Source organism: Talpa occidentalis, unplaced genomic scaffold (assembly GCF_014898055.3).
Source record: "Talpa occidentalis isolate TD23 unplaced genomic scaffold, MPIMG_talOcc4v2.1 talOcc4.3, whole genome shotgun sequence".
In the NCBI taxonomy this organism is placed as follows: Eukaryota; Metazoa; Chordata; class Mammalia; order Eulipotyphla; family Talpidae; genus Talpa; species Talpa occidentalis.
Window position 1 is genome coordinate 26183310 of NW_023603184.1, and position 19499 is coordinate 26202808.

The window sequence follows — 19499 nt, forward strand, 5'->3', positions numbered from 1 at the left end:
TGTTCCTTTACCCTTTCTAGTCCGATTTTCTAGGATTAACTATTACTAACAGGTGAATATTTTTGTGTTCTCTTTAAATGTACATGTAAACACATTTGTAATAATAATTTAAGTTTGGAAAATGTGAACATGTCAAAATGTTGTATTCATATATATTTTTATATAGTATGTGTGTTATTCTATATTGGTCTCACAATACAATTTTCTATTCTCTTTCTCTGTGTATATGTTTATTTTTTATGAGTTTTTTAAAAAAAATTTATTTCCCCTATAGAGATGTGTGTTGCCTTGATCATATTGTGATTAAAAAAAAAGAGAGAAACCATATCATAATAAAATGTCGGATTCAGTTAGACTCACAAAAGCCACATATTGTATAATTTTAATGAAATTTCTAAAATAGGCAAACATAGACTACAAAGGAGATTGATTGGTGGTTGCCAGAAGCTGAGGGGAATTGGTGAATGGTGAATGACTACTAATGGGTGTACAGTTTCTTTTGGGGGAAATGCTCTGTTATTGGATAGATGCAAAACCTTGTCACTATTCTAAAAATTACTGAATTTTACAGTTTAAGAGTTATAGTATATGTTATAGCTTGATAGAAAGATTTAATCAAATTGAACATAAACTGATGTGTGAAGTTTCAACCTTCACACTATGATGATGTATTATTTCCTGGAGTTTTTATTTTCAACTTCTGTTCATTGATCAGGTAGCTTATTTGTCTAGTATAGTTATAAGTAAATATGTCTTTATTCAGCAAATATTTGATGACTGTCTGTGTGTATGTTTAATCTTAGAAAGTGCAGACAATAGGCAGAAGTATATCTTATTAAAATATTATAGAATACTGGGAAATTCTTAGAAGTCTGGACGTTGCATCCTCAGAGCTAGAATTTGTATGAACTAGGCCAGTGGATAGAGAAGCATGATTTAATGTCTTGCACTGATGTACCCTAATACTGCATTTTGTTCTCCTTAGTGTAGCTTTCTTCAGGTATCTTGAATTTTAATTTTTAAAATGTTCTTTGTTTTAGTATTTAAGTATTTTATAGTTTCTTAACTGGGATAAATATAGCAGCATTTAAAAAGTCACTAAATTTGGAGAAAAACTTATACACAGAGTCAGTGAGGATGTGATGAAACAGTGAGTCCTTGTTTATTACTGGTTAGCCACCTGGAGTGGAATTTTGCCAGACCTTCAATCCAAATAAAGCAGCCAAAGTTTCCATGGTGTGGGTTTATTCTGAGCAAAGGATTACTGCCTTGTTTTGAAAGTTGGTTGGAAAAAATGCCAATAGTAAACTGTTGAATGTTAGCATAAAATTTAGAGATTGATATTAGTTATACAAGGAAAGTAAGATGCAATGACTAAACATTTTCAGATACACACACAGACATATCTAGCTATGTGTTGCTTCACTTGATCCTCATGTTAATCCTGTGATGCATAATTGGAATTATATCTCCATTTAAATCAGGAAAAACAGAACCTAGCTTAAGAATGGGTAGATTTTAAACCTAAGTATTTACCTTTTTGACCAGCTTTCTTTGATCATACTGTTGAGAGATTAACTGTTCCAGAATTATTATATTTTCCAGTGATTTGGATATATAGGGACAGAGGTGGAGTGATTAGGGCAGAAGTGGAGCAGTTTAAAAGTCTTTCTGATAATCTCAAACTGTTTCAGTCTCTATCCAGTTCTCTTAGGTTCTTTTACAAATATTTTAAGATGATTCTTTTTTCTTAACAAGCATCTTAATAAGTGCCTTAATATTCATTTGATTGGTTTCCCCTATGTTGGTTTAGAGGTTTTGCCTTCAGAGGTTATTCTGAAGGGATTGGGACCAAGAAAGAAATTTTATTGAAACTCAACTTCAAAAAATAATTCCATGTATTTTTCTGTTTGCTTGTTCACAATCATTCCTATTGTTCTTCACATTGATAGAATTTACTTTCAGCTTTTCTGTAATTTCGGATGATTAACATGTCTGTTCTTATACTAAATATTTTGCCTTCCCAGAATGCCGTTATCTATTATTTTTTCTTATTTATTAAATTCTTTCTTTACTAAAGGATATAATTCTGTTAACATCTGGGAAGTATTTTTTGTGAACTTTTTTTGGGGGGAAGGGGAGTCAGAGAGACACTATACTTGATTATCTAAGTGAATAATTGAAGAAAGTGATATCGTTCTTACCTTTTTACTACTGAGTCCCAATTGACTATATCAAAAACATGTTTATGGGGCATTTTTTTATGGGGGAGGCAAAGAAACACTATACCAATTATCTAACAGTGAATAATTGAAGAAAGTCCTATAGTTCTTATATTTTTAGTACTGAGTCCCAATAGATTATATCAAAACATGTTTATGGAGCAATCTAATTCTTTCATGTGATTTTTTTAAAAGATTTACTTATGCATGTAAGAACTGGGGTTCAGGGCAGAGGTGTGAGGGATGAGAAGATTCATCAGAGTGGGAAGCAGAACAGGTGGATTGACTGAAATACATTGCTGAGGGGTGCAGCGGAAGACAGGTGAGGTCTGCTGCACCATGTGGGTTAACTCCCTGGCCAGGGATTGAACTCATGCTGCAGTGGCTGGTGATAGCTTGATAGAGCTGAGACTTTAACCCTTGCACCACCAAGGAGGCCCATGAGATTTCTTTAATAGCCATTTAGCCTTTTTGGTCTCAAACATTGTCAATTCTTTCCCCTGATTCTGTATGTTAAAAGTTGGTTTGGGCTATATGCTTAAAAACAATAATCCATTGGTAATATACCAACTCCTAATTGGGGAATCTACTGCTTTCTAACATAACCCTTTTTTTTTTTTTGTTTGTTTGTTTCTTGGAAACACATGCACAAATGAAGGAAAAACACACTAAGAACTATGTCAGTTCAGAGACCTCCCTGGTGGTGGAAGGGGTTCAAATGCAGCCTATGAAGCTATTTGCTACCACTGCTGCATGAGGTCAATCCCCAGCCAGGGAGCAAACCCACATGGAGCAGCAGACCTCTCCTGACTCACCTGCTGCTCCCCTCAGCAGTGTAATTCAGTCATTCTGCCTGTTCTGTTCCCCACTCTGTCTCTGGTGAATCCTCTCACCCCTACACCTCTGGCCTGTACCCCAGTTCTTGTATGCATAAATAAATAAATCTTTTTTTTTTAAAAAAGAAATATATCAGTTCAAATAATTTCCCTTCTAGAGACTAGCAGTCTCTGCATTCTGTTTTCCTAGCTGACATTCATGTTTTTCTCCTTGGTATGCTCTCTTACCTGATGCTTGCTGTTTTTAAGTCAATTATATTTTTCCATAAAATGAGGTTTCAAATTTCTTCTGTAGTTGATAAATATGCCTTGAACACTCATAATGTCTTCTGGTATGTGCCTAGCAACGGTCATTTAATGGGAAGCGGTACTGCTCTTAAATATCCCTAAACCTTGCTTTTGCATGGTTCCTTTAGCCTATATTATTTTTTATTATTTTATTGTTGCTAGAAAGTCATATAATATTGATTTGGCACAGTGGCCAAGTTGATCACTGTACATTTCCATCATATTTGTGAAGTGTACAGGATTACAAACTTCTGAGTGAATAAAGAAGTTTCATGCTGAGGGCTATGGATAACTATGTTGAGCACTTTGGCTAACAATGTAATTTAAGAATGAGATAATTTAAAGAAATTTTACTTTTTAAAATAAATTTATTCGGATATGATTTCTATACCACACAGTTTAGCTATTTAAAGTGCATAATTTCTTGCTATAACAGAAATTACACTGTAGAGAGGAAATCTGATTACTTCTAATACAGCAAAAATACAACCACCTCTATGATGAAAACTGGTAAGTATTATGAAGGAAAAGCACAGAATGCTGTGACAATACAATATAGGGGAGAGTTGGTTAGTTCTGGGAAGACCTGGAGAAACATCTCTTAGAAAGTAATAATCAAGCTGAGACCTAAAGGATGAGTAGGAACTGGCTACATGTAATGGGTGGAGGAGCCCTTACAGCAGAGGAAGAAACCTGTGTGAAGATGCAGTGGCAGGAATGGTCTTACTAATTTGAGGAACAGTGAGCTCAGTGTGACTGCAGTAGAGTACTCAAGAAGGGGAGAGTAGAAGAGAAGGCTAGAGAGGCTGATAGGCATTAAATCAAATGTGACCCTGAGGCCATGGTAAGAATGTTCGACTTTCACCTAAAAGCAATAGCATAGCAAGTTACTGAAGAGTATGGATTCTATATTTAACACTTTCTGAGTTAAAATAAAACTATGAATTGAGATGAGCTCTATGTCCCATGTAACTCTAGAAGGTTTAGAAGTCTGTGATTCCATACTCCATCTCATCTAAGATACAAACAATGCTCCAAAATTCTAGTTGATATCTCACATTTTAAGTCAATAGTCCATATCTTTCAAAAAACTAAGACAACTGCCAGTTAGTTCAAGGCATCCAAATGGAAGATAATTTCTTAGAAAGAAATACATATAATTGTTTCTATTTTTAACATTTTTGCTTTTCACCAAAATCCATACATGTGAAGAAGATAATACTGTTGACCACAGTTCTGACTCACTGTCAGAATATTTACAGAACTGAACTAACTAAACTCACATGTTCTCTAAATTAGAATTTTCATCTAATTCCAGTACAGAGAGACAGTTCTCTGCATGAGTAAAGTGACCAATTTGATGCTTTAGAAATTACAGAATTAATTTTCTCAGAAAAATTTCATGTTCTGGTTGATAATTCTACTTCAAAGATTCTATCTTAAAAAGAGAATCCGAGTTAGGTAAAGATTTACCTGGAGAGTCACTATTATTTTAAGAGTATAAAAAATGAAAATTCCACCCAAAAGAGAATACTTACAAAGTATTGTATAAACTATTATATATTATTAGAATACTACTTATTAGCTGGATGACCTTAAGCAAGCAATTTAACTCAAGACGCAATCTTTTCAGCTTTACAATGGTGGTAATCATGGTACCAAATCCACAAATTTGATACAAAGACCTAATTAGAACACTTGTTAAAACATTTAACATAGTGGCAGTACAACAAAGGTTCTAAATAAATGTTGGTGTTTTTTTATACACATTTAATATTTTTATTTGAATACTCACATTTACAAAAAAATTTAATGACCCGGAAAGGCAATAGTAATGTAATGCTCACTGTGATCTAAACTTGAAAAATAAACATATTTTAAAAACACAGATTGAAAGCAAATAGATCAAAATGTTAATAGAGATATACTCTAGATGGTAAGATACATATTTTCTTAATAAATTATGTTTTCCCTTAATTTCCATCAGTAATCTCTGTTATCTCTATACTTAAATACTATCCTTTTCTCATTCTGGTATCTTGGAACCTTTGTTGAAGATTATTTGGCCATATCTGTGGATTTCTTTCTGGGCTCTCCTTTCATTTGATCTTTATGTCAGTACCATGCTGTTTTGATTACTGTAGTTTTGTGATATGTTTGGAAATCAGTTAGTGCAAAACCTCCAGCTTTCTTCTTCTCGAGATTGTTTTGACTATTCATGGTCCTTTCAGATTCCTTATAAATTTTAGGGTGTTTTCTGTTTCTGCAAAAAGAAAAAAAATGCCATTGGAATTTTTGTAGAAATTGCATAAAATCTGTAAATTGTTTTGGGTATATGGACATTTTAACAATATGAAGTCTTCCAATTCACAAAAACAGAATGTCTTTCCATTTATTTATACCTTTTTAAATTTATTTCAGCAGTGTTTTATAGTTTTTAAAAGATTTAAGTCTTTGCCTTCTTGGGTGAGTTTATTTTAAAATATTTTATTCTTTTTGGTGCTATTGTGCATAGGATTGTTTTCAGGATTTCCTTTTCAGATTGTTCATTGTTAGTATATAGAAACACAACTGAATTTTTGAGTGTTGATTTTGTATCCTGCAACTTCACTGAATTTATTAGTTCTAATAGCTCTGTGTGTGTGTGTGAGAGAGAGAGAGAGAGAGAGAGAGAGAGAGAGAGAGAGAGAAATCTTTAGGGTTTTCTTCATATAAGAGCAAGTAATCTTTAAACAAAGATAATTAAAAATTTTCCTTTCTGATTTGGATGCCATATATATATATATATATATATATATATATATATAAATAATTTTTTGGGGGGCCTAATTGCCCTGGTTAGGACTTTCAGTACTGTGTTGAATAGAAGTGATAAGAATGGGTATTTTGTTACTCATCTAAGAGCAAAAGCTTTTAACCATTGAATATATTAGTTAGATTTTTAAAAAAAATTATTTATGGGGCCTCCCTGGTGGCGCAGCGGTTTTGAGTGCTGGGTTGCGAAGCTGTCCGCAGCCTCTGTAGCACCGGTTCGATCCCCGGCTGCTCCCGGGCCACTGGAGGAGGGTCTCACATGGCGCGCAGACCTCTCCTGCCGCCTGCTGCTCCCCTCAGCAGTGTACTTCGGTCTTTCTGCCTGCTCTGTTCCCTGCTCTGGCTCTGGTGAATTCTCTCACCCTCTCGTGCTTGACTGTACCCAGTGCATGTATAAATAAATAAGAAAGTAAATAAATAAATAAACAAAACAAAACAAAAAGAGTTCTCCTTAAAAAAAAAAATCCTTTAAAAAAAATTATTTATGCAGGGGGTGAGAGGATTCACCAGAGACAGAGTGGAGGGCAGAATAAGTGGATTGATTGACTGAAATAAATTGCTGAGGGGAGTAGCGGGCAAGACAGGAGAGGCCTGCTGCGCCATGTGGGTTATCTCCCTAGTGGGGAATTGAACTTGTGCTACAGCGGATTGCTTCATAGTGCTGAGACTTAACCCTTGCACCACCAGGGAGGCCCTAGTTAGATTTTTTTGTATATGATCTGACTTTGTACTTAAAAAAAAAAAAAGTAAATGCTGTCATTCAACATGCTTTCTACCTTTGAATATGATTAAATGAAATAATAAATTACATTTAGAAGAATGAGCCAAACAGATAACTTAATACAATTAAGAAAGATACAGTGAACTTGGACCTAAAAAACACTGCATATTTCTTGGATAAATTAGCTTATGGAGAATTTGTTTGTTTTCTGATCCCATTGCAATCTGCTTTTACTCAAAGTATTTGGCTCTCTCTCTCTCTTTTTTTTTTAAAGATTTATTTATTTATTTATACAAGCACTGGGCACAGTCAGAAGCGTGGGAGGGTGAGAGAATTCACCAGAGCCAGAGCCGGGAACAGAACAGGCAGACTGACCAAATACATTGCTGAGGGGAGCAGCGGGTGCAGCAGGAGAGGTCTTCTCGCCATGTGGGACCCTTGCTGGTGGCCAGGGATTGAACTGGCGCTGCAGAGGCCACGGGCAGCTTCACAGCCCAGCGCTCAACCGCTGCACCACCCAGGAGGCCCTATTTGGCTCTCTTCAAGGTTACTAGTGACCACTGAACTGCAGAACTAGTGGTCTTTTCTTAAATTTCTTCTCCTTAATCTCTCTGTGGCATTTAGCACCGTTTTAAAAATGATGTCTAAACTTATGAGAAATTAAATATGCTTTTAAAAAATTGAGGTAACAATAACACTGTGGGTTTCAGGGATACATAATCTCATTGCACTGGCACTGTTGATCAACCTTCTTAATTGTTTCTTCACTCAGTTTTCATGTCTTTGTGGTTCTTCTACCACTTTGACTGCTCGTTCAGTCATCATAATTCCTCTTCCTCCTGTCACTTTGTGAATGTGTGTAGTCCCTGAACTTCTGTTTTTGATTTCAGCTCTTTTCTTTCTTAAAAAGATTTATTTAGGGCCTCCCCGGTGGCGCAGTGGTTGAGCGCTGGGTTGCGAAGCTGCCCGCGGCCTCCGCGCCGCTGGTTCGATCCCTGGCTGCTCCCCGGCCACCGGAGGAGGGTCCCACATGGCGCGCAGACCTCTCCTGCCGCCCGCTGCTCCCCTCAGCAGTGTACTTCGGTCCTTCTGCCTGTTCTGCTCCCTGCTCTGGCTCTGGTGAATTCTCTCACCCTCCCGCGCTTCGGACTGTACCCAGTGCATGTATAAATAAAACAAACAAACAAACAAATAAATAAATAAATAAACATGCCTCTATTTAAAAAAAAAAAAAAGTTGCAGAAGAATGCATGCAATGTTATCTTTAAAAAAAAAAAAAAGATTTATTTATTTATACAAGCATTGGGTACAGTCAGAAGCGCGGGAGGGTGAGAGAATTCACCAAAGCCAGAGCGGGGAACAGAACAGGCAGACTGACAAAGTACACTGCTGAGGGGAGCAGCGGGCAGCAGGAGAGGTCAGCTCACCATGTGGGACCCTTGCCCAGTGACCGGGGATCGAACCAGTGCTGCAGAGGCTGCGGGCAGCTTCGCAACCCAGCGCTCAACCACTGCGCCACCGAGGAGGCCCAATTTCAGCTCTTTTCGTACTTTACATTGTCTCAATCATCTCATTGACCATCATGGCTACAGACAGTTCACACATCTATGCCTCTTCCTTTTTTTAGCTTATAGTTCCATTTGTTTGATAGTTTTTGGGCTCCTCTATCCAAACGTCTTACCAGCACTTCAAGTTGAAGATGCCTGTGACTGAGCACTTTATCTCTCCTCCTCCTATGTTTTTGTCCTTTGCATCCTGTTATTATTCTCTAAACATGGTGGAATGTGCTTGTTCTACAAAATGTGGGCTTATCCTGCCATGGTTTTGCTCATGCAATTTCCTTTCCTGTCTTTCGGAAAACTTTTCTTTGCAGTCTTCAATCAATATACAATAAGGTATGCCTTAAATATCTACTTTTCTGCAAAGTGCTAATCTGGGCTGAATGTAACCTGTGTATTCTTTTCTCTAAAACCTTTTAAAAAAAAAAGATTTATTTATTTATGCGTAGACTAACTGGAGTACAGGCCAGAGGTGCAGAAGGTGAGAGGATTCACCAGAGACAAAGTGGGGAGCAGACAGGCAAATTTACTGAAATACACTACTTAAGGGGAGCAGTGGGCGAGACAGGAGAGGTCTGCTGCATCGTGTGTGGGTTAGCTCCTTGATCTGGGGTTCAAACTCAGGCTGCTTTGTTGATTGTGCTGAGACTTAACCCCTAGGCCACCAGGGAGGCCCCCTCCTCTAAAACCTTTCAGTTGGGGGTTCTCCTATAGCTTATTTCTTAAAATTATAAAGCTCTTTGGAATTTGATCTGAGTTTGCTTTTCCAGTCACAAATCCTCTATTCCCCCTCAGGCACCCTGTTATCTACCACAGTATCCACATGGAATCACTTCTTGTTCCTCAGAGCAAGGCAGTATCCTTTTGTGCTCATGTCATTTCCCCTGTGTGGCCTAGCTTCCACTTACTGCTTTTTAGGGGTTTGGGTGGATAGAGTTAATGGTGGCGGCCTCTGGAACTAGTTCTGCAGTTTTCTTCCATCATGTAAAAGTGCCACATCTACTGAATTCTGCAAGTAGTTTGCTATAATGAAAAGAGCCAGCATTTGAGCTTTGAGTTAAGCTCTGGTTTTGATATTTACTAATTATGTAAATTTGGTACTTGATTTTTTTGATTCTTGACCTGTAAAATAGGAACAATATTTAACTTTGCATGGGCTAATCTGAAGTTTAAGTGAGAAATTGCATATAAATGCCAGGAACATCTAAGTCCTCAATAAATGGTGTTAAAAGGGGAAAAAAAAAGAAAAAGAAACAGCAGCACAGCTTTCTCTTCATGGGATCAATTATTTGCACTAGGGACATGAGAAATGGTGACAGGCTGAGCTCTGGTGCTAGAGGGAGCGTGCAAAGCATTTCTTCTGATCCCACAGAAACTGGTTTCCTAACCACAAATTCTAGTGAGAAATCAAGAAAAACTTCTCTCTGCAAGGAAGAATCAAGTGACTTCTTCCTTATATTACTCACAACACTTCGTTCCTGTCTGTCTAAAAAGAAATGCTTTGTGGGCCTCCCCAGTGGCGCAGCGGTTGAGCGCTGGGCTGCAAAGCTGCCCGCAGCCTCTACAGTGCCCTTTAGATCCTTGGCCACCGGCTAGGGTCCCACATGGCACGCAGACCTCTCCTGCCATGTCCACTGCTCCCCTCAGCAGTGTACTTTGGTCCTTCTGCCTGTTCTGCTCCCTGCTCTGTCAATGGTGAATTCTCTCACCCTCCCGTGCTTCTGACTGTACCCAGTGCGTGTATAAATAAATAAATAAATAAATAAATAAATAAATAAATCTTTTTTTTTATTTATTTAAATTTTATTTTTATATTCCCCATACAATTATAACCCCCTTATTTGACCCCAACCCCTCCTTTCCCCGTCCCCCACCCCCATAGAATGTCTCTGGTTCATAGTTGTTTGTTGATTTTGATATTTTCTTTCTTATAGTTATTCATTTTCCTGGTCCCTTATTTAAGTTTTCTAGATTCCTGCTATGAGTGAGACTATCGGTATTTTTCCTTTTTCTTTCTGGCTTTTTTCGCTGAGCATGATCCCTTCCAGCGCCATCCATGTTGCTGCAAATTGCATGTGTTTATCTTTTTTGAATGCTGAGTAATATTCCATGGTGTATCTGTACCACATCTTCTTGATCCAGTCATCTAATAAATAAATAAATCTTTAAAAAAAAAGAAAAAAAGAGATGCTTTGCTTATATTGTCCTGTCATCCATTCTGCTTACTCCAGTACATCTACCATATTGTCCCAGAATTTGGCTCCACACTGCAGAAAATGCTGATTGTGTGTTAGTCCATTCCACTCTTTAAGTACAAATAAATTTTGACTTCTTAACATGAAATATAAATAAGAGTCTTTGTGATCTGGTCTTCTTTCACCGGATCACACACAGTGCCCATTTGTCATTGTTGACTGTCCAGCATTTGAAATCTTTTCTCATGTTTGGAAAATTGCACAGCATCTTGAGGGGTGACAGGTCTCATATCTCAGAGATGGAAATGTTCAAATACTCAGTTTCCTTGCTCCTGACAGCTGGAGCATAGGACAGCTGGGCATAGGAATAGGCTCAGTAAATGGGATTTGAATCTTCAGTGAGTGACACAGAGGATCTAGGACTGAGTCAGTAGCAACAGGGTCATATTGCACTGATGGTGGTGTCTCCACCATGCTGTTCCCAGATTTTCAGCTGTGGGTCTGACTGCCTAGCCTAGTTTGGTAACAGCGTAGTTTCAGATCCTAGATTTTTCAGTGCTTGTGTTGGAACTGTGAAGTTACCCATTGTTTATTAAATTTCTTTTCTGTTTAAAGAAATCCAAAGTGGTTTCTGTTATTTGCACTTATGAAGAGCCTTGACGTACACCACCTCCAGCACCAAGTGCCCCATTCACATTAAACTTCCTATAGTTCTTCCAAACTGACTCCATGGTTGTCTCTGCTTCTGGTCTTCACGTTCTGTTCTACCTGGAATATTTTACTCTGTTCTTGGTGTGTTTGACTCTAGATGCTCCTCTAGAATTCAGTTCTTTTGTCACTCTTTTTGCAAGTCTTCCCCGAATTCTAAGATTGGGTTAGCTCCTCAATGTTCTCACAAAACCCTCTGCTCTTCTGTTACAGTACGTATTACTATATTGTAATTATCTTTACATTCTTTGGAGATGTGGACTAGTTTTATATTAAATATCTGTACATTGTCCCTTGCAGATGATTATTACTGTCCAAATATTTTACTGCTGAATGACTGAAAATCTGCTGCATTATACATGGTGTTACATGAAAATTTATTTGTATCTCTTTTCACTATTAAACTGAATATTCTAAGAGCAGATACCAAGTTCTTCATCTTATATCCTTAATTGGTAGCATAGTACTTTGCTCACAGTAGACACTGAGGGGATGCTGAATGTATAATTAACTGAGTGGCAGGGCTGTCTTTTTAAAATTTCATTTTAGCAGTTTTTCCCAAAAGAATGTATCTGACTATCTAGGTAAAGATGAAAAATATGTGCATGTGGCTCATATTGAGTATTGGCATCCTCAGCTTCTTCTGTGTGTGAGGATTGGTAGTCTATTTAGGAGATACAATGATTCAAGAAGCCAGTATTTTGTGTGCTGAGTGAGTGTTATGGACAGATATTTCAGTATCAGACTAAATATAACATTCTTAATTGAGCCATTAAAAATGTGGTACCTAAGCAAATACTTTGGAAATAGTTATTGGGCAAGTGAATTGATTATACATGGAAATCTGTAGCTTTGTCTTTCTGTTTTACTTGGCTTACATATCGCTTATTTTGGACTGGTTCTTAGGAGTTTTTTCTCATTCCTTTTTAGGTTCAAGGTAACTTTGACAAGATTGAATTTAATAGAATGTGTTGGACCCTCTGTGTCAAAAAAAACCTCACAAAAAGTCCCCTGCTCATTACAGAAGAAGATGCATTTAAAGTATGGGTTATTTTCAACTTTTTATCAGAGGACAAGTATCCATTAATTATTGTTCCAGAAGAGGTAAGGTGTGGCTCTCAGAAGTTTTAAAATGACCATCTCAACATTTAATAGACCTAGCTCAGAAATATTTATATTAACTGAGTATAGATATAGGAGGTCCTGGACTGCTATTTTTTTAATCAGACACAACAGCTGGAATTCAGAAAAGTCTAAAACTTAGTGATTTGGGATCATGTGATACCCCTGGAGATTTGCAGATAGGGTGGGGCTCTTCCTTTCTAAATTGCTGTAATTATAAATATTCATCCTCATGTCAAAAGATTCTTTATTCAGTATAAGGCACAACATAATTTTCTCTCTACTTGCATATTGGAAAAATCAGAAAAGCTGGCTTAGTGCCGCTATATGGGAAACATATAGAATCCAAAATGCTGTTTCCAAGGCTGATCTGTGAGGAAATCCTATTTTTATTTCAGAGTCCAGGATGGTGACTTTTTTACCATCTTTCCAAAAAAATGAAAAACTGTTTTTGTTCTATTTTCCCTGAGCTCCCAAAGCGGTTGGGGGCGGGGGGGAGGTGGGGTAGAGGGCAAATACAAGAGTAAGGTTTCTGTGATTTCTTACTGTTCTATTATAAATGTAATACACACTTATTACAATAGTAAATTTAGAAAGGGCTAATAATATGTAAACTTAAAATCAACTGTTGTCACTCCCTTTAAAAAAGCTATCTGTAATTCCTTAATCTTGGACAAATTATTTGCCATTTTGAGTTTTAATTTTCTCATCTATAAAATATAGGGAAAAAATCCTTATAACATTGTTTACCCTCAGAGTGTGTAGTTCTGCATTTAAAGGACTTAGCTCAGTGCTTAGCTCAGTTCTGCATTTAAAGGACTTAGCTCAATAAATAGGTTAACTCTTAAGACTACTATTATTGCATACGTTTTGCACTCTAATCTGCTCATTTCCTTAGGATAAATTTCCAGCAGTGGAATTTCTGTACTAAGAAATGCACAGTTCAAAGTATTAGATCAACAAGGCAGAACTGCCCTTTAGACTGTACTAATTTATACAGCTACCAGTAGTAGTTGAGGATGCCCATTATTAGCCATCCTACCAATGTGAAGCCTACTCCATGATTTCTCTGATAGTGTTCATGTTAGGGGTATCTGTTTAAAGCTGAAGCTATGATACTAAAATAGGCATGTTTTCAAAAGGTTATCCCTATCTTTAAGGAATTTACAGTTTGCTGAAAGGGGAAAAACAAGTCAATGTAATTCAAAGCAAAAGAGACTACCTGTTTTAAGAGCGATAGATGTAAATACAGACGATAAAGATTTATTCCAGCTTGGTTGGAAGAAAGGCATCACGGAATGCTTTTTTTTTTATTTAAAAATTTTTTGACAATATTTGCTTCCCTCACCCCTCAGATTGAGTCCCCATAGAATTTCCTTCCCCAAGGCACCATCACCACCGTCCCGTGCTCTTCTTTCTGATCCCTCTCCCTCCTCCTCCCCTGCAGTATGTCTCTGAGGGAATGCTTTTTAAGAGAGTCAATATAATATAGTTGTTAAAAGCAGGGTCTTAAACATTTTCAGTAAAGGGCCAGATGGTAAATATTTGAGGCTTTGTGGGCTTTGTGGGCCCATATTGCCTCTGTTGCAACTACTCAGCTGCTGTTTGAGCATGAAAGCAGCCACATATGTTTCTGTGCTTCAGTGAAATGAATGTTGACATTTCAGTTTACTTTTATTTACTTTTCATGGGTTAAAAATATTATTCGTTTGATTCCTCTTCCCCCGCACCTAGTCGCTTAAAAGTGTAAAAGCTGTCCTTAGATCATGGATGTATAAAAACATGCTGTGGGTCAGATTTGGCCTCTGTGCTATTTGAGTTGTGGGCCTTAATTTCTATTACCTGGTTAAGAGCAGGGGTCTGGAGCCACATTTCCTGAATTTGAATTCTGACTCATTGTTCACTAACTACGTGACTTTGGGCAAGTTACCTAATTTATTTTTGCTCCAGTTTCCTCAACTAATATAATGCAAGTATCTACCTCTGCCATTCTTGTAAAGATCAAATGAGAAGAATGCCTGACCCTTAGAAAACACTCACTGAGTATTTGTGGGGAAAGTAGCATTTGTGCTGGGTCTTAGTAGTCAAGAAGAATTTTGACTAATGGAGAAGAAGGCAGATGAGAATTCTGGGTGGAGGAAATAGTGGGCAAGGTTACCTGAAGCAAGAAAGTAAAAGGCAAGGTTATATGAAGCAAGAAAGTAAAAGATGAGGGATTTGTGCAGCTTGACTGAATTGCCTGTCAGGATGCTTATTGGGAAATGGACTGACTGACTAAAGCCAAAAAGGAATTTTTTAAAAGGATGTTGGGTACCTTACAGTATCACCTTGATGACTAAAAAGCTGAATGTGGAGGGAGGAAAGGTAGCTGGTGATCCCAGCGAAGAACCATGAGGAAAATGCTGCTGTCATGACCCTCATGGTGTCTCACTGGTGCCATGGCATACCTCCAGCCTTGCACACTGGGTGCCTCCTGGGAACTCAGATCTTTCTGCATCTATTCTTGCTGCCAGGGAGAGTTCTCTACAGAGTCCACCAACCATATCCCATTTCACAGTCAGGTGATGAGTCATGTAATTGGTATGGCTTTGATCTGGCTCTATAAGCTAGCTGCAGAAGAGGTTTGGAAAGGGTACATTTGCACATTTTGCTTCTATATTGGGAGGTAAAGAACTCCCAATATAGGTATAAGAAGGGAGTTATATACTTGGCAGCCAAAAAGAATGACCCTTTCTAACTGGAACATGATAACTGTAAAGAAGATGGTGGTACATGAAGCTGGAAGGAGTTCTGACTTTACCCTGAAGGTTGTGGGGAGCTCTGAGCCATTAATGATTTTTGAGTAGAAGAGTGACAAGTATACATATTTTACATCATTGTTCTTTTTTTTAAAGATTTATTTATTTTTATACAAGAGCTGGGGTATAGGCCAGAGGTGCGGGAAGGTGAGAGGATTCACCAGAGACAGAGTAGGGAGCAGAACAGGCAGACGACAGAAATACACTGCTGAGGGGAGCAGTGGGTGCTACAGGAGATCTGCCACGCCATGTGGGATTCTCACCAGCTGGCTGGGATCGAATCTATACTGCAGTGGCTGCAGACAGCTTCACAGCACTGCACTCAACCCACTGTGCCACTGGGGAGGTCCTCATTGTTCATTTTTAAAAAAATTATAAAAAAATTATATATATTTTACATCATTGTTCATTTTTGTACAATGTATACTTTCTCCTCTCAGGTGTAGTGCCTGTAAATTTTCTACCACCAGTTCACCTGTGAACCATCACCATAGTCCCTTGTGCTCTTCCCTCTGCTGATTTGATCCCTCTGCCTCCCTATCCCTTGCAGAATGGCTCTGATTTATAGTTGCCTGCTAATTATTATTATTGTTGTTGTTATTTTTTTGAGTGACAGGTATATTTATGGTGAAATATGGAGGTGTGAAAGATGGGAAGTTAGAGAAGGTCAGTGGCATTGAGGACTAAAGTATTAATAGTGTCAGTGAGAGTTGAGAAGATGGCCAGATGGGAAGGATGTAGATGTCACAGGATCAAGCTCTTAGTGCCTGCTGGTGGGAAACTATAGACAAGTTTCAGGCCTGGGAAATCAGGAGGTAATATAGTGTAGTTGTTTAAAGCACGACCTTTGAAATCAGACTACCTGGTTTAAATCCTGACTCTACCATTTTTTAACTGTGTCCTTGAACTTATTACTTGATTACTGTATTTGTTTTCCTCAACTATGGGGGATGGGAATGACCACTTTTTCCACTAGGTTCTTGTGAGGACTAAAATAGTTGGTATATATGAAGCATTTAATATAGGACTGCTCACTAAATGGCTGTGTGTGTGTGTGTGTGTGTGTGTGTGAATGAATAATATGATAATCAACTAATTGGGGAAGTGATGTATGATGATGGGTTTGGTTCATTTGGCTTTTTAGGTTGAGCATCCTTGTGGAGCTATCCATATTCAACTGAAGTGCACATCTTAAGCTTGTAAGAGGCCAGGGCGGGAGAAGGAGCAGGTTAGGTCAGAGAGGAAGAGGCTGTAATGAGAGAAGTAAGTGCTAAGGACAGAACCTTGGGACTTGTTTCTGTAGCAGGAAGAGGAAGTAGATTTGGTGAAGGAAGCTGAATTGAACAGTCTGAGGTAGGAGAACTGGGAAGATGTTGAGTCATAGGTGTCAAAGAAAGAAAAAGTTCTAAAAAGGAAAAAAGTAGTTACTGGTTTTAGATGTTAGAGTAAAATTAGAGGGTGATGAGTGAGAAGTTGCCCTTGGATTTAACAATGAGGTATAGTCATTGGTAATCAAGGAAAAAGCAGTGTCACTGTAGTGGTGGAAATAGTTTCTTAGTGCTTAATAACAAGAAATTTTACATGTATGTTAAGGAGAAATAAAAAATGTGCTGTGAAATTTTTGTTCATGAAATTTTTGATCCTACTTAGTATAGAGATATATAGAAGAGAATGGAATATTGTTAGATATAGGAAAAAATATACCAATATTCCAACCTAACTGCTGGTTGGAAGAATTACGCTGATAAAATCTCCAGTATTGTCTTTTAAGACATTTTGTAGTTACACTCAGTGTTCCAAAATCATTTGTATTTTCTTTGGAAATATGAGGTGGGGTGGGTCTCTAACCCATGATGTTTTGGTTCTTTCCATCATGGTGTACTTGAAAGGGACCTTGTCCTTATTTCTGAAATAGAAATTAATGAGTAAGGAGACTTATTCCTCCAGGTAGCACTTACTGGATGTGAAGGACTGTCACTGACTTTCAGTCATCACTGAAGCCTCAGGCTGTGGAAGGAGTCAGTCAGTATCAGCTTCCTGTTTGCTTTACTAAAGAAGCTCAAAAGATTTCTGCTCCAGTTGGTACAAAGAACAGGGACCCTCATGAGCCTGGTGTGTCTGTGACTGTTCTTTACTGTGCTCCAGAGCACAGCCAATACCTTGCAACATGCTTACCTTCATCTTTGCAGGCTGGCAGGAGTGTTTCCAAACAAGCGGCATTCATTTGAGAAGAGAACAGCCTCTTTGACTTGTTAGAACAGCCAGGCAGCATATCTCGTCAGGTTACCCTTCAGACTATGGATTTTGATGTCCTTAACTCCTTCAACATTCTTATGTTTAGAAGTAGAATTAGAGTTAGTTTTACATTTTATTCCCCTGTGACCAGGAGTACTTGACTGGGGGAAAGAAAGGATCATTGCCACAGATTTATGTGGAATTGCTTTGTCAGGCTGCTGAACCAGTCCCCTGAGGTTTAAATAACAGCCTTGTATTTATTGAGCTCTTAGCACATCTCCTGGCCTTTGACTAAGCACTGCAAACTCAAGGTCATATTATTTTGTGGAAAACACTAGAGTCATAATATTTCTTAAGGTGGCCATTCTCTGTTAGTTTGCTTTCTTCCTAAATAGTGTAATAACATTTAAAAACTACTTTGACCTCATTTTAGACTTAATGGATCTAACAAAGTTAAATGTGAAAACATGCATTTGAAGTTATTTCTAATTTTTCATGAGTGTATACATAAGTTTAATTTATAATCTTACCAATGGCTTTTAGGCTTAGTAAATTTGAAGTAATTGCTTAAATTTATGTTTTCATTATTCCATCTACGATAATGATCATTTACATTTTGTCTAAATCCAGGGTGTTTTTAAAGTAAGATTTTATTCTCTAGCTTCAATTAATACAATATAAGAAATATATCAGTGGTAGTTATCTGAATAGCATAAGTGGTATAAATAAGTCTGCTTTTGATTCTGTTTTCTACACAAAAGTTAAAAAATATTATGTTCCCCTTTGGGATGGTTTTATAACTTTTCAAATGATATTCCTGGAAATATGTGTCTGTAAATTATAGTTTTCACATTAGTATTCATTTTCCACAGAGTCAAGAACAAAACAGGATGTGTCTGTTGTGGGCTTACTTGGTAGAACTGCTTTTATGCAATTAAATATCAAACCTGAAATAGTTTTAAGAAGACTCAATGAAATAAAACCTGAATTGTTATTAAACCAATAAAGGCCCCTTTAAATGATGACAGGGAAAGAAACTTTTAACAAAATAAATTGTGGAGCCAAAGGCCTCAAAAATCACATGCAACTTGAAAGTTTATTCTTTGTTATTTTTGGTGAAACTTGGTTGGAAGGAGGAAGTAAGCTGCTTCCTGAAACTGAATGAGCTCTTAGAATTGAGGCAGGCCACTTGAGACTAACAGGGCAGCACGTGATTTATTATTTAGTACAATTGAATAGAAGAGAATGGCAATGTTTGACTCTCTTTGGTCCAATATAATGAATTAAGTTGTCCTTATTTTATTATGATAAGTATATAATTGTGTTGAAAGTTAACAGGAAATGAATCTAGATTAGTTTGTTGGCACAATCACTGGGAATGCTGAGCAGATGCTAGGTACTGCAGATAAACTCAGAAGGATTTGGAAGAGCACCTTTAGGAAAATTCAGGATGAGCAGCTGCCTCCAGCAAGCTAACCAATAGCTTGCTACCATGAGTTAGAAACATGAAAGACCATCCCATATACAAGAGGCTCTGAAGCTCAGAGTGTGAGAGCTTGGGTTTGTTCATAGTGGTGAGGAAGAATTATGGCTGTTTCCTAACTTGTAGTGGAGTGGTCAAGCACTGCACTGTCTTTTCATGCCCACTTTTCATCATCCTGCACATGCCTTGTGCATATGCCTCCATTGGCCTGACTATGAAAACTGCTCATTGGGCCTATACTATTATTACCCCAAATTATCATTAGCCTGGGTTCTTTCTGCTGCCTTCTGGCTATTGAACTTCTGTACATATTAATGGCTCTACAATATTATAGCTTGGGCAATATTTTATCTTTATACCCTTTTAAATTTTTTTCCCTTTCTCATCTTTCTTTAGTCTCTTCTTGACATTATCCCCCTCCTTGCTTTTCTATACATTCTCTAGTTTCCTCTTGCCTTTCTTTCCTTAGTCATTTCCTTTTTTTCTCTTTCACCGACTATCCTTCCATACTTGGTAAG

General features: G+C 37.6%; 1 protein-coding gene across 2 annotated transcripts in view; it reads left to right on the forward strand.

Annotated features, from left to right (window-relative positions):
• The window catches only part of SWAP70 (switching B cell complex subunit SWAP70), a 70301-nt gene that overhangs the window by 19358 nt on the left and 31444 nt on the right, over window positions 1-19499 (forward strand). The window contains exon 3 of one of the 2 annotated variants that reach the window (XM_037522651.2): window positions 12274-12447. The exons of the other annotated variant lie outside the window; for it this stretch is intronic. Coding sequence (XP_037378548.1) covers window positions 12274-12447 — 174 coding nt within the window. The remainder of the gene's footprint in view (window positions 1-12273; window positions 12448-19499) is intronic. 2 annotated transcript variants of the gene reach the window in all.